General features: G+C 45.5%; 1 protein-coding gene across 2 annotated transcripts in view; it reads left to right on the forward strand.

Moving 5' to 3' along the window:
* gab2 (GRB2-associated binding protein 2) overlaps positions 1–14,962 on the forward strand; it is a 34,803-nt gene that overhangs the window by 3,724 nt on the left and 16,117 nt on the right. For both annotated transcript variants that reach the window (XM_076146334.1, XM_076146335.1), the window contains exon 2: positions 12,387–12,687. In XM_076146334.1, the coding sequence (XP_076002449.1) occupies positions 12,387–12,687 (301 nt within the window). The remainder of the gene's footprint in view (positions 1–12,386; positions 12,688–14,962) is intronic.

Genomic DNA, 14,962 nt, shown 5'->3' on the forward strand with positions numbered 1-14,962 from the left:
CTTGGAAAAACAAAGCTCTTAAATCAATACGCCCATGTGAAGCAGTTCTGTTTAATATTGAGTTTCCTCGTAAACTCACAATGAATCAAATGATCCATGCGATCCTCTTCTATCCTTATTTAAATTGTGTCTCAGGCAGTTACACCTCTGTGACTTCCATTGTTGACATACGCTTAGTAAGTCACCTGCATGATTCATACGCAACCTGGATGAATCATATACGATGGCTTGTGTACAAAGTGAATCATACGGTCACAGGCGACGTGTTGTACTGTCAACAATTTAATTCCTTCAGGTCGGGATCAAACTGCTATTTGTAAAAGCCGCCCACCTGTGACCGTTGTTGCGTCTGACATCACAAACGTGTCTGGTCACATACAGTGAAGCTTTGCCACATTCCAGACAGATCATATCGGCAAGGTGATAGCCGCTGCCCCTGCGCTCTCCCGCTGCCACTTTCAAAGGCCTGGCTCCTTACCCCTCTCCACAGCGCCAGAGGAAGAGAGGCGGGGGCAGCCTGTGTGTGTTTCCAAGGCAGTCAGCGCGCCGGCCTGTGTCCCACTGTCAGCTGCGGGGTCTGCTGTTGTTTTGCAGAGGGGCTTTGGGAAGTCCTTGCCCTCCGAGGTCAACTCGCAATGCCTCCCAGTTCCTGCTTTGACAGACACCCAGCGCTCATACAGACATTTTCCTTGTTCCACTTTATCTGCAAGCCCCCATATGGCCATTCCAAAGTCGCAGAAACTGGGGTGGCTTTATGTGACAGCAGTGTCAGATCACTGATTAGTTTGTTTTCAGTGGAAATGTTCACTTAAAGGGGAAACTTTGTGATTGACTTTCGCGGCTCCAAACAGATGGGGCTGTGATTTGGAGCCAGATTGAAGTTTAGGTTGAATGTGAAGTTATGAGTGCAGTGTGTGAGTGCATCTACTCACTCACATCCTTTGTCATGCAGTGTGAAAATCCCATGGCGGCCTTGTTTGAACCGTTGTTATAATATCCTGTCCTTTGCCATGAACTCTGCTTTGGGCTGTGTGTATTCTGTCCAAAACTTAATTATTGCACCAATAGCAGATGCCAGACTTCCTTTGGATGTTACCTACAGGATGTGTTATGATAGAGGTCCCATGACGGGTAACGGAACTAAAACGGGTCTGGAAGTATATTAAAGTATCAAGACTTCTCCATCGGCTTTGCTTAAAATAGTGCTGCTCTGAGGGAAATTAGATCTCATTGATTTCTCACTCGTGATTTGGACAAAGAAGAAGAACATTTGGACTTATTTAGGGAAACTTGCTTCACTTGGCAAGCACAGGGATAAAGATTTTGTTTAGTGATTAAATCAGACCACAACAGCGTGGAATGTATACATAATGCGATTATTCATTGTGACAGCGCAGCTCTGTGCTGATCTAGAGTTGAAAATACAGGAAATGGATATAAATAGTGAGACCATAAACAGACTCTGGCGTCATTATCTGCAAGCTCTTGTTTGACAATATAATGTCCACGACCCGGGAAGTAAATTACTACTTCCAAGGTATATGGTTTGTGTTATTAGGTTGTATTTGTAGTATGACATTGTATAACTGGAGTACTGTAGAATAGCACCGCTGCAGGCCTGTGTCCCGTTTCTACTTATATAGAACAGTGTTAAGATACAATAAGAGTGATAAACCTACATACAAACACACATATACTGAATATGGGTCGTGCTTCTCTCTGGGGCTGACTCTTCGTGTCATATGACTTCATTAGTTTGGCCCTGTGAAGTAAACATGTAGGCCATGCTGTCATGCTCTGAGTCAGTGAAAATGCTTCACTCTGACTCAATCTGTTGCTGCTTCTGTCTTGTCCATTTAGAAGAAGAGATCCACTTGTCTACCAGTTAAAACAACTGTCTGCTTTCACTAGCGACACCTTTTTGGTAGTTAACTGTGGAAATATATCTCTAATTCTAATGATTTTCATTTTTTCCATTGGCTTACCCAGGGGTGTTTGGCTAACTGGGCACAGCACTTACTCAGCCTGGTGTCACACACAGTTGCCAAACACTCCCCAGACTGCAGCTCCATTGTAACAGTGGCTGGTAACAGGCAGGAGATGGTTTCTGACTCACTGTGCATTTGGTAGTGATTCAAACCGGTGACCTTTTACCGCTAAACTTTCTTTTACCACACGATCAGCTTGGTTAGCTGTGGCATTCCAAAGATTTGAGTGTGAACTGTAGTCTCGACGCCCACACTTAAAGAGCCATGATGTGATTGGTTGAATGCAACACTGGGCATCTATGAAGATTCCACACAAGTTGCAATAAAATGATAAATTAGTGTGAATACCAGCGTGTTTGTAGGCAGTCATGTTTCCTCTCTGACAACACGTTTCTTCATCCTTATACATGGACTCACTTTACTCTTTATGTGGAGCAGCTTAGGGAGAAACACGCCGAGAAGCTTGGAAGTTCCAGATCAAACCCAATTGTTCCCCTAATAGTGAATCAATGAGCTGGTGAAACAGCCTGTTAAACTGTCAACAGTCACTGTTAAAAGATGGTGTTTCCATATTTGATCCCACTTCAGTAGTTTGGAAGTGTTGTGAACAGGATGTTTGATGTTGTCAATATAACAGAATGAAGCGTGAATGACTGGAAGAAATGGTTTGTGTTAGATTCTCCACTGATAAGCTGCGAGAAAGCAAGACTGACGGTGTTCCTGGATAAAAACCATTACTACTAAGGAAAAAGTGTTTGACATTTGCAAACATACTAAATTATTATAATTATGCCACTTATTGGAGCCTGGAGGGATTTAACTTGCTTGACTTGAATGTGGCTTGTTGCAGCAGCTGATAATGTTCATGGTAGTATTGAAGGATGTGGAGTCGGCTTGAAACACCGACATATCCACATTTTTCACACGCCGCCCTTGCCCTGACATTTTTGTGTAACATAACTTGTTCTCTCATGTGTGAAATAACACCATGCAAAGGTTTGGGGGCATTTAAGGGACCAGAACAAAGAGACTACTGGTCTTTGAGAACACAATGTGAAAGTGGACGGATGCACCAAAAAAGGTCAAGTGTAGATTCAATCATATTTAACAGGTATGTAAAGCTACTTGAACAATGTGTCTGTTACTTTACAGTGATGCAAAATGAAAATTCAATTTTGCATTGCATTTGCATTTGCATTGTCGGCAATAAATTGAAGTTTCATTCGTCAGTTAATCCATCATGTGTGTGTGCAAATACTGAGCAAAACACTGCACATCTTGCACTGTGTGTGTGTGTGTGTGTGTGTGTGTGTGTGTGTGTGGGTTTGGATCCAAAAATCACAATGCTTGGACTCATTAGTTCCATGCACCTAATCCCAAGGCGGAAACCTAAAAAGATTAAAAAAACCCAAAATACTTTGTTTCTCAGTTCTAAATAATATAAATGAAGCCTGAGCCATAGATTTCTGTATCATCTGTATTAATATAGACTCAACTGGAACAAAATGCTGATTAATCAACACAATGTTCTGATCATGTGACCTAGATCAATAACATTTTCAGGAGATCTCATCTAGCCACTTGGCAACATCTTCAACGTCAGAGGCTCTTGATGAACATCAGCTGTTATCTTTAGGTTGTGGAGGCATAATGATAATAACACTCTGACTTGTGATCCCTTCTTCCTGCACGTCATATTGAGAGACATCCACCCTCTCAGCTTTACAGTAACACGGCTGGAGTTCTCTCTTCTCTCTCCTCTCTGTTCTCTCCTCAGCCCTCTGTGCAGTCACCAGATTACTGTGTGTACCCAGACGTTATTGATCGGCATTGTACCGGTTGGAATGAGGGTGGTGTGAATCATTTTTGCTGCCCCGGCTACATGATATCACCCCTCCTCGTGCATTTACTGATGTCATACATGTAAGATCATCCAATCAGCGCATGGCTGTAATGATGCCTGCCTGTTGGGTGTGGGTGGGGGAGGGGGTAACCTTTTGGCTGCCATGACGTTTGAGCTGCGGGGGAATCAATTAGGGCGCTGACATAAGGAGATGCTTGACGCAGAAGAATCCCGCTAATGTTCTAAACGGGGGCTTGTGATTGAATTATCGTGCAATTTATTTTCTGTTCAACATCTAAAAAGCACCTTGGAAAGAGTCAGGGAGGGCAGGAGAAGATGCACACGCCACGCCCGCCCCTCCGCACGCAGTTGCAGGGTCCGCATATGAGCCGCAGCAGATGGCAGAGGCAGGGGAAGTGACACAAAGAGTTTTGATTAAAGATAATGTTCCCCCGTTAATCAATCTGTCGGGGCGGGCTCACGCTAAATAAGCCCGGGCCTTTTGCTGATGCGGAGACAGGACGAGAGATTACTCATTTTGGTAATGATGGAAGTGTTCAACTGCAAATTGAGGCCCATTATATCTAGTGAGAGCTTTGGAGAGGTTGTTTTTCATAGGAGGGCGCTAGAAAATTTTGCAGATCATTGCCCTCGTGAAGGAAGTGAGCGAGCGAACGAGCGAAGTACGAGACGCACTGTATCCTTGTTCACCCATGAATGCCCCTGTGAGATGGAGCTTTCTTACACTGTGTGTGCTGTGATGACATTGGAGGCGGACTCGTATTTCCTCCTAATGTCATGCAAGCCAAACGACATCAGGCTCCGTTTGTACTAAACGGGTCTGAAAGCTGTGATGTGCTGCCGAAAACAAGCATTTGAACTTACAGTCGCGAGCTCCGAACATGAGGGAAGCATCAGGAAATGTGTTCCTACCCTTTGGTGGACCCTGCCTGACTTGGCTCTCTGTAACAAACCTCCCACCTTCTTCATTAACACGCAAGAATTTGTGGGTCTATTTGGGTCTTATGTGCACGTGTTATGTCTCGCAGCTGCTGGCTTTTCAAGGTCAGTGTTTTGACTATTGGGAAACCTGAGCAGTTTGATTTAAATTGCCACAGCGCTCTAATGCATCCGCTGGACTTCAACTCCTGCAGTTTTATCCTCTCTGCAATTCTGTTTAACATCTTTTCATGTTTACTTCTCTGGGTACACGAGGACAGGGCCACGTCCAGCCCAGGAGCATCTGGATCTCTTCAGCACTAACGTCAGATAATGGATTGGAGCTGCTGAAAATGCAAAATGGCGGCGCATTGTTGGCACAGGCTCGGGCTTCAGTTATGTTTGTAAGACGTGAATTTATGGCCTTAAAGACGGTTGGAAGCGTGCAAAAACAAAATCTCTGGTGCAGAGAGCGAGCGGAGCACATCCTGGAGAGGAGGAGGAACACGTACGCGCCGAGGTGCCTGCAGGGGTTGAAATGAAGACGTGAATTTATTGGAAACGCTCCAGAAATGTGTGTCATAAACTCTGTCTGGGGCGGCTGTCTGCTTAACATCACACGGCCCAGCCAAGACGGGGAGCCCTGTGTAAACTGTGCGAGGGCCGAGGAACTTCCTCGCCCTCGCTTTTGTCCATTTGTGGTTTATTTCAGCTCGCTGTCACGTAAACCGACATTACATAAGTAAACAGATAAATGACATCTGTCTGGGACAAAACAGTCAAAGACAAATATTTTCAGGCCGACACTCCAGCCGCTGTGTAGATTTATGTGCGTGTCCATTTATGTGCACTTATCTGGATCTACTTTTCCGCCGTGTTGGTGGCGTGTTTACCTCCACTCAGGCTGGGAAGTTTCACATTGTTTTAGTCTCTTTCCAACAAAAAGGCACCAGCAGTTTCACTTTTTTTCGTGAGGAATGTTTGCAGGATTGGAAAGCGTTACTGTGCGATTCTGAAAGGTTGTTTTGTTGTTGTGCGAATGCCCAGGCGATTTGTGATATGTAACTGGATTGCATTCCCTCACCGGCTGAAACTCCCATCTGTTCCTGGAATGTGGGCCGACGTGTGACCCGCTATTGATTAGGACGAGATAATGGAGGTTCTGCTGTCACTGTCTGAATCCTGCCAGCTTCTCTCCCCTGTCAACACATTCACTACGACGGACTGGTTTGTTTTTCAGTACAGTCATGGCTGTCGTATCGGAGTGCTGCCACCCCTCCATCCGTGTGCAGCATCTTGAAGCGAAAGTGATTTTCACTGCTGTTCTTTTTGTGAAGGACTTTTCTGCCAAAGTCGAGTGCTATTTGTTTCCATGCACCAGAAGGCGCAGGACTTGGTGTCACTGTGCTAAATATGCCTGGTTTTGTTTTCTCACTGAGAATACGAGAAGCTTAGCGAATTCTAGCTACACCTCTGACTTGTAAAGCCTTGAGATGTGGCCGTGTCAAACCAGGCGTGTAGCTAGGTTCATTCAAATGTGTTGGATTCTAATGCAAACGTCTTATGGAAGTAAAGGACTGATTGAAACAGCCTCAGGGCGAGTGGATTTGCATTACTGGATGCGTTTCTATAAGAGTGAACCTCAAGTTTTGCATCTCAACATAAACCTGCTCCAACATTACACTGCAGAACTTTGGTAATATGAGCAAAAGGTTCAATATGAACCATCAGTTTTTATTTCCATTTTTTCAAGATATTTTTAAAGGAAAAGCTGTTAAAACTGATAATGAAATATATCTTGCCACTGCAAAAGTGGTGCTTTGCCACTGACAGACACTTTCAGCATAGTGTTGTTATCTCGTGGTGAATCTCTGGCTTTCTCAGAATACGCTGGCTTTAACAGAAAGCAATTGAAAAAATGGAAAGGAAATGGAAAGACACAGGCTGTTTGCACTGCAGATGCATTTTAGAATCTGATCTCCATGCAAATTAAATAGTGTAATTCTTATTGTTGATCTCATTATTCCTCCAATTCACACCACATTTGTAGAATTCTGAATCAGAATAACTAAAATGATCAGCCTGAATCCTCCTTATTTAGAATCAGTCACCCTCCAGCTGAAGTGAGTGAAAAGCTGCATCATGGTAACATCTGAGCGCTTGGCTGCAGTCCTTATTGGCCATTTTCCATAGAGCTCCCAGAGATGTGAAAGCTCATATTCACTGGGGCTGCTGGGACATTATTGACTGAAATCGGAAACTAAAGAACCCCCTGACCACTTTCCTCCCGCTCCTATCTGCAGCTCTGTCCCATCTCTCTCAGCATCCCGCCGATGGGAGTTCTCCGAGCCGGAATAGGATCCCTCTCCCGCTCATCACGGCGATAATAAAGCAGCACCAGCACGGGGCCGCAAACTAAACATCACCGTGCTGTTAGTGTGCCACACCAACACGCTTGTCACTCAGATCAAACAGGAGCTTAACCCAGCCACCTGCAATGACACGTTGCCTGAGGCGTCCAGTCGCTGCGTAGCCGAGCGACTTCGAGTCACAGGAGGTAAATCGCCCTCCTGCACGACGCCACCGTTTTTTTTTTGTACACAAAAGCAGGTAATAGATCAGAAAACACACACAAGCGCGGTGGTTACAAGCCTCTGCAGCCGCTCCATAGTGGCAGTATTTGTGCAGCTGTGTAGTGTATGTGGTGCAGCAGCAGGTAGAGGCGAGGGAGGAGGCAAAGGCTGCCTGCTGTCTCCTTCTCTGCTATATAATAGAGGAGGAGAAGTAAACAAGACTATTCTAACCTCCAACTTGGACAACGTACGTGTTTAGTTTGGGTGTTTGCTCATGCACATTAAAAAACATGTTGACTGATGATTATCAGCCCTGCGTGTTGACACAGCGTACTACTACGCACACACACACACACACACACACACAGACGCAGCAGTATACATATTGCTGCATTGCTGATTAAAGCCACGCCTTGGATAATTGTTTAGGTCACAAGCGAGTCATTGCAGTCATCTCAGAGTTCAATTGTCAGCTGAGGACATTTGGCCGACGAGCGGCGTTCACTCGCATCAAACATGTCTTGTTTTGACGAGTTAATGGGTCAATAATTGCTGTTACTCATCGTGTGTTACTCATTGTGAATTTGTCCGCAAGTGTTGTCTTCTTTCTACGGACGCACTATTTACCCCTGCTAGATATTTGAGTCTCCCTCCATTTGTATGAAGGAGTTTGTTTTCCCGCTATGTCATTGTTTTGTTCTTCGCCAAATAAAGATCAAAACAAAACTACTTCAGCGCATGACTACTATCATGCAAATGTTAAGTAGTTTGAATTTGAGAGAGACATACAGTTTCGGTCCTATTTTTAGATTTCAGATCAAAAGATTGTTATGTGGGTTTTTGTCATTAGTTTTCCCTTTTCAGCAATCTGACATAGATACAGACGTGTTCTCCTTTGTGCTGCTCTGTCCTGCCTCTGGATGTGGTGCGGGATGGAACAAATGAAAATGTTTGGAGCCTTTAAGATGATGGAATAAGACGGAGGCTGAGGCTGAATGCTGCACGCTTGTAGACATGGATGGCTGCGTTCTCACTTGGAGACGTCCGAGTGCCGGCACGCCATCCATTCTTACAATCTAGAGCCAAGTGTCCTAGAATCCAAACACTGTCTTCACTGGTGGAAGACGTAATGAAATCATTTCCTTACAAATAAAAGTAAGACTGGAAAAGCTGCATTGTTTTTAAGATTGCAACGTTCTTATTCAATCATGGGTTTGGATTTTTTTTTTAAAGCTTTGCAATGCGGTGATCTGCAAACAAACGCATATATCCACGTCTACTACACCACTGTGCACACTGAGTGAGAAAAAAGCACAATATGTGAGCAGCACAAAACATAATCTGGGCTATTTATCTCTGATCCTACATGTTTTAATAGAACAATAATGCCTATATTTGGGTGTGATTGGTGGCCTGGCTGTTGGTGGTCCAGTGGACAGTCTAATTCAGTTGTTAACAAGAGCAGCATGTCTCGCCTGAGCCCCTTTCCACCCCCCCTCCACCCCCTCCACCCGTGCAGTTTGAGGCAAAGCCATGAGGGGGAGGGGAGGCTGGGAGATCCGGGGTAGTTTAGCCCGGTTACATCAGCCTGGGCCCTCACTTCCCAGCGCGCAGACAGTGATGGATGGGCTCATGCATGCTCCGTGGGACAGGCGGTGGGCGGGATAGCTCACTTAGCCGAGTCCTCCTCCCCCTTGATTTACTTCGCTGGGGAGGTCTGCCCAAATTTGAACAGAGCGAGGGAGGAAAGGCTGCACCGCACTGTTGTTCTGTTGGAAAGGTCGAGATGAAACTGAATTTATTATTGGGGTTTTTTTTGTTTATCATTTTCCAGTCAAGATTTCTGTGAAGTGTTTGACAGAAAGCGTGTGGCAGGGAAACATTCAACCTTCACACAAGAGGCTGCAAAATATTTCATTCTACAGAGAGAAAAGCTTTTCCTGTGGAAAACGTGTGTTCTATTTTTAGCGCGACGAAGCGTCCGTAAACGACTCGCGTTCGCTCTGTGTTTGAGAGCTGTTGCTGTCCTGGGTTAAGATGCCTGCCATCAGCTGAACGATGCCAGGAATAACCCAGCTGGGTCGCTGTGACCTCTGAGATCTGGGCTCGGCTCCAGGTCTCAATTAAGTGATGCTCTCTCCTTCCAGAAAAGGCCATAATATTTAAATGCTGTCGCAGGAGTTGTAGCAATTTCCCTCTGAATGGTGTGATGGCACTGAACCAAGGAGCGTTTTGGATCTGGGAAAAGAATCTCAGAAATGTATGCAGGGCCCTCATTAGTCTTTTTGTCGCGTTGTCACGGAAATAAGGAAGTTCATCAGAACTGAAACCCTTCAGAAATGAAACTTAAATTCTTTGGAATCGTTTTTTTCCGCGCCCTCTCTTTCTCTCCTCCCACGGTGAGAACCAACCCTGACCTCAAGCCGGCGCACGACTCCAGACAACCAAACAAACTGAAGCAGTGACTCTACAAAACCTTAAAGCCGCTTTCTTACACCGATATTGCTGTTTCTCCGACCAGCAGCCCCATTAAGCTCGTACCGCCTCCAGCTTGTATCGTTTCATCTGCCTCACAGAAAATGAAATATAAAAAGTATTCTCGCAGTATCTTCGGAAAGCATCAGCCTCACACTGAAGATACCGTCACACAATCTACACTTCCTCAAACACACTACCGCCGCTTTTTGTGAACTTCGCTGAGAGAAAACAAACACAAGACTGCCGATATATCAGAGGAACATTTGCACAAGGACACGGCGAATCTCATGGTGTAATGAAACACAATGTGTCTGCTGAAGATTCTTACATCTGGCCGGCTTCTCACGGAAATCTATTCGTTTCTTCGGAGCTGCTTGTACCATTAAATTGACGTTGCGTTTCCTGTCCTAAACACAAAGTAATCGGCGCTTTCATGAGAAACGTCTTCCAGAGCCCAGTGGGTACAGCTGTGTGTTTGGAGTGTCGTAAACAGACAGAAGAGCTGGAATCGTTATTAACAGCTGAGACGTGCAGAGTGACTGAAGAGACTCATTTCATTCAGTCGATAAAATGACAAATCTACTGTAGGCATCAAGCCGTAAGTTTAGTGCTCTGCGAAACTCGTCACGTCTCTGCAGCGCCCCCTACTGATGGAGTCGGACATGGCGGAAAAACGTCAACACAAGAAGGGTCGCGGCCTCAGCTGTCAATCAGGTCTCATTTTTCTTGGATGGGATTGATTAAATGAAGGCGGGGCTTGGGTGGGGCAGGGCCTACTCCAGAAGCCTCCAAAAGCCTAGCATGCAATTTGTGTGCGAACTTTACTTGTATAATAGCTGGGCGGTCGACTCTTCTGCCATATTCTAGGAAAACTCTTTGAGCTCTCATCAGGTAGCAGGTTTCTAGTGTATCGAAAAATACAAAACAATTCATTGACTGCGCTCACATAGACGGAGGCCCTTTGTATTATTGCCTTCATTTCAGATATTAGGCTTATTAACACACTTCATCACACGGCTTTAACCATCAAATTTGAGGGCTCTTTTGCAGTATCTGCCTCAGAAATCTAGTGTGAGTGCAGCGCACTGCGGCAAGTCATCGCTGAGCCCCGAGCATGTTAAGAATGCGGTTTACAACATTATCTGAGGTCAGCGTAGATGTCGGCGCTAAGAACTATAAGCACATGTAGTACGCACGTCTACGGGGGAGATTAGGAACGCGTGGTGTGTGAGAAAAGCAAAGCAGATGCAGAGCAATCCACGTTTCCACTTCCTCCTGGTGTGTGTGTGCATGTGTGTGTGTGTACGTGTGGTGTTAGCTGGGGTTGGGATGGGGGGGGTTGGGGCGGTTAGCCTTGCGGCAGTGTCTGTGTTGATGGAGGGAAAAGGGGGTCTGCAGGATCCTGTGTGTCAGCAGCCTGCATGTGAGAGACATTGCCTGGCGGAAGTGCATCACTGGCAGATGGCCAGAAGCCTGTCCACCCCCCCCCCCCCCCCTCCACCACCGCCACCACCCGCCCACCCTCCTCTTCCCTCCTCTTCCTGGTCTATCTTCCTCTTTTGTCTCTGCAGAACACAGAGTCCCTTCAAGACAGCCACTGTGAAAACATGCGGAGCTTCGGTCACAAACAAGGAAGCCGAGCTGGTTCTGAGTTCCAGCCCTCGTATCCGTGCACATGCCCACATGCTCACATGCTCACATGCTCATATGCTCACATGCAGTTAAAGGACATTTTGAGGAACTTGTCCTCATATGTCCATTGTCTGCTGCTTTATACATCTTTTCCACCACACTTCAGGGGAAAATACAGATGTGGTCACCAGTTACTTTGGAAAATGAAGACATAAGGGGAAAATAAATACTGATGTCTGTTCTGTTCATGTGAGATTGAATAGTTCAGTCAGGTGATGAAAGGTTAGAGAGGAGATACACTGTCCAATATTTAACCTTTTATCTCCACTTTGGGGGATTTGCATTATAGAGTGTGTGCAGGGTACATGTTAATGCGTCGATAACCCACACACACACACACACACACAGACACACACTGACAGGCCATGTGCTCTTACACTCTAGTGCACCTTAATGCAAATGTTTATTTACTCGAATGGACCTTTAAACAGGATTTGTAGACTTCCCTGTCTCGCTCGTGTCTTAACCGTGTTGACTCGTGACGTCCTTCAAGGCGGTTTGACATTGTTGTTTGCACTCCATGAGGAAACTCCAGCTCCTGTGTCACGTTCATATTTACATTCAGCTGGATTTTAATTGGACGGAAGCCCTGTCGTTCACTCTCAAAAGCAGGCGGGGCTCGCAGGCTTACAGAGAAGTTGTCGTGGAGGAGTTGTGTTTAGCTCAAGGAGGAATAAAAACACAGGAAATACGTTGAGATGGAGTAACACCTGCTGCCTCAACAGATCATGCCACCAACCTCCAACACAAACACACACACACACAGACCACACAACCACATGCGTGCTAAAACAGAGGAACATGCTCAAGTAAGGCCTCCTCTGAACTCAATCAGCTATTTGATGGTTGTTGATGTTCTACATCTTTTCCCAGGCATGGAAGAAGCGCTGGTTCATACTCCGCAGCGGGCGCATGAGTGGTGACCCCGACGTGCTGGAGTACTACAAGAACGACCACTCCAAGAAGCCCATCCGGGTCATCGACCTGCACTGCTGCGAGCAGGTGGACGCCGGCCTGACGTTCAAGAGGAAGGAGTTCCAGGACAGCTTCGTGTTCGACATCAAGACCTCGGACCGAACCTTCTACCTGGTGGCTGAGACCGAGGATGAGATGAACAAGTGGGTCCGCTCCATCTGCCAGCTGTGCGGATTCAACCAGTCGGACGACAACCAGGGTAAGGAGATCCTGACCATGGCCCCTCCTCCGTTTATCTCCTTCATTGGTTTTTATTGCCTTTTACCTTTTTAGTAATGCTTTACAGATAATGAGTCCAGTGGAGATGTTTTATGAGGTCGTTTTGTTGGAATTCTGGCCCAGAGTGACCCGACTGGCCCCTCCCTTCAGTTTGGAATCCAAGTGCAAAGCATCACGGTGCTGTCTCTTGGCTGTCTCCTCTTTTGTCTTTACTGTCTTGCTGGCTGGGACAAAATCCAACAGCAGACGTCCCAGCTACATGATATCACTGGCGATTGTGTTTGTTCCATCTTTGTTATTCGAGAGAGTTGAATAGGAACATCCCTGCCAAATAAATAGACACAGTGTCTGAGGGAGCTATTGATTTTTCTCCTGGTTTGTTTTGTTAAGAAAGGGCCTGATGTCTGCCTATTGTGTGTGTGATGATGGGAATTCTTATAGTGGACGTGAGCCTTTGTTTGCTTGCCACACCTGCAGTTTTTATGTTTTTGCATGGATGAGAATAACTTAATCCATCTGTGGTCCTCAATGCTATAATATTATTTACGGGATGGACGTGGCGCCACTTTTCTGCAAGAGGGCTCTCACAGCTACTTCCCCGGCTAAAGACGCATGTGTGATGTAGAATTTGCAATGAGGAGAATATAAATAGACGATTGTAAGTGTTAATATTGGAGAAGCGAGCCACAAATCGGTACTAACGTTTAATAGTTAGTGAGAAAGCTCCCGTGATATTCTTTATGCTTCCCCATCCAGGCTGCATTCATGCCATTGTTTACCCTCCCATCTGGCAGCTGGTGGACGTTAGTGTTTGCGCACATGGCTGCTCATCTGTAACATGCAACACATCCAGGTGTTGAATGAAAAACATCTGCAGAGTCTGTAATGCTGCTCGCATCATGAGGGGATCTCCCTGCTCCAACTTAAGTCATTAGCAGGGTCTTGCTATGAATCTCAGACTGCATCAGTGTGTGTGTGTGTATGTGTGTGTGTCAGCCAGCAGGGTGTGGCTGTGGAAATAGGTTGCAGGGAGTGTGAGGGTTGATGTCATGACAGCTGCTTCAGTGATTACGCTCCTGCTGGTGTAAACATCATATCAGGCTTTATCATATTTGGTCCCGTAAAACCCTTTTCACTGGGTGGTTCCTCTTTCTGGCAAACTTTAATGAGAAACAGTTTCCTCAGTCCTTCCAAATGCATTTTTCATCCTGCGTTTTAGAAGGTGAGAACTTACGAGCAGTAGTTAGAGAGGAGTTTTTTTATGAAGGAGCTCAAAGCCTCCTCCTTATGCCAGGAAGCTGCAATTTCAAGTGAAGGCTTTCTCCATGTTTCACTGCTTTTATGCTTTTATGCAACTCTCACTTGAGTTTACATCAAAGATTTGCACCTCTCTCTTCTCATAAAGCTCAGCTCCTACCTGCACTTCACATTTTACACTTTACCCAGGATGTTCAGCTCTCAGTGATATAGTTTAAAGCTATTCATGCTGGCAGAGTATCCTCTTCCCAGGCACAGCTGCTTGATTTGCCTCCTGGTTCCCTCTTCTGTCATCAATTACATCCTGAGCAGAGCCCAACCATTTTATATATGTATGTATTTTTGCTAGATATTTTTATTGCAGATGGCATCTAGAGACTTTATTATATGGAACATTAATGAGACTATCTTTTATTCATAGAGAGGGAAAGTCAATAATGATAATATGTAGTGGTTCGTATGGAAATGGGTGAATAAGGAAATAAAGTAACAGAATATCACGATCAGGACTACTGGAACATTTGAATACGCACAGATGAAGTCAGTGGCCTTTACAGCTGCACTGATGTTTGCTGTCTGATCTCACATGCAAACCGTCCTTCAAAACAACTTTGCCACAGCGCCGCCGCCGCCGCCACCTTCTCTGAGGAAAATATTATTGTCTGCGATGCAAATCAGCGATCTCTTCCGTGTAATAACTGCTGCCTGCTCACAGGCCAAATATTGAGCTGTTATCAATGATGCTTTCATACGAGACTGAGGAAATGAATACTGGGTAGTTTGCATCAACACTGACCTGCTATGGGGCCTTTTATGGGCCATTGTAGGGTGATGGTGTTGTTGTTGGTCATGTTTATGAGAGGATGCCAGAGGTAAACCTGTAACTACAGTTAAATTCCTCTGAAGCCACTTCTATTGGTCTTATCCTTGTGTTTTCATGGAGAACTTTGCTTTATAAGGAAGATAAAAAAAAGTGTCATGCGTGCAGAAACTACATT

Source organism: Genypterus blacodes, unplaced genomic scaffold, assembly GCF_046128005.1.
Source record: "Genypterus blacodes isolate CSIRO-AG114 ecotype Tasmania unplaced genomic scaffold, CSIRO-AGI_Gbla_v1 ptg000032l_1, whole genome shotgun sequence".
NCBI lineage: Eukaryota > Metazoa > Chordata > Actinopteri > Ophidiiformes > Ophidiidae > Genypterus > Genypterus blacodes.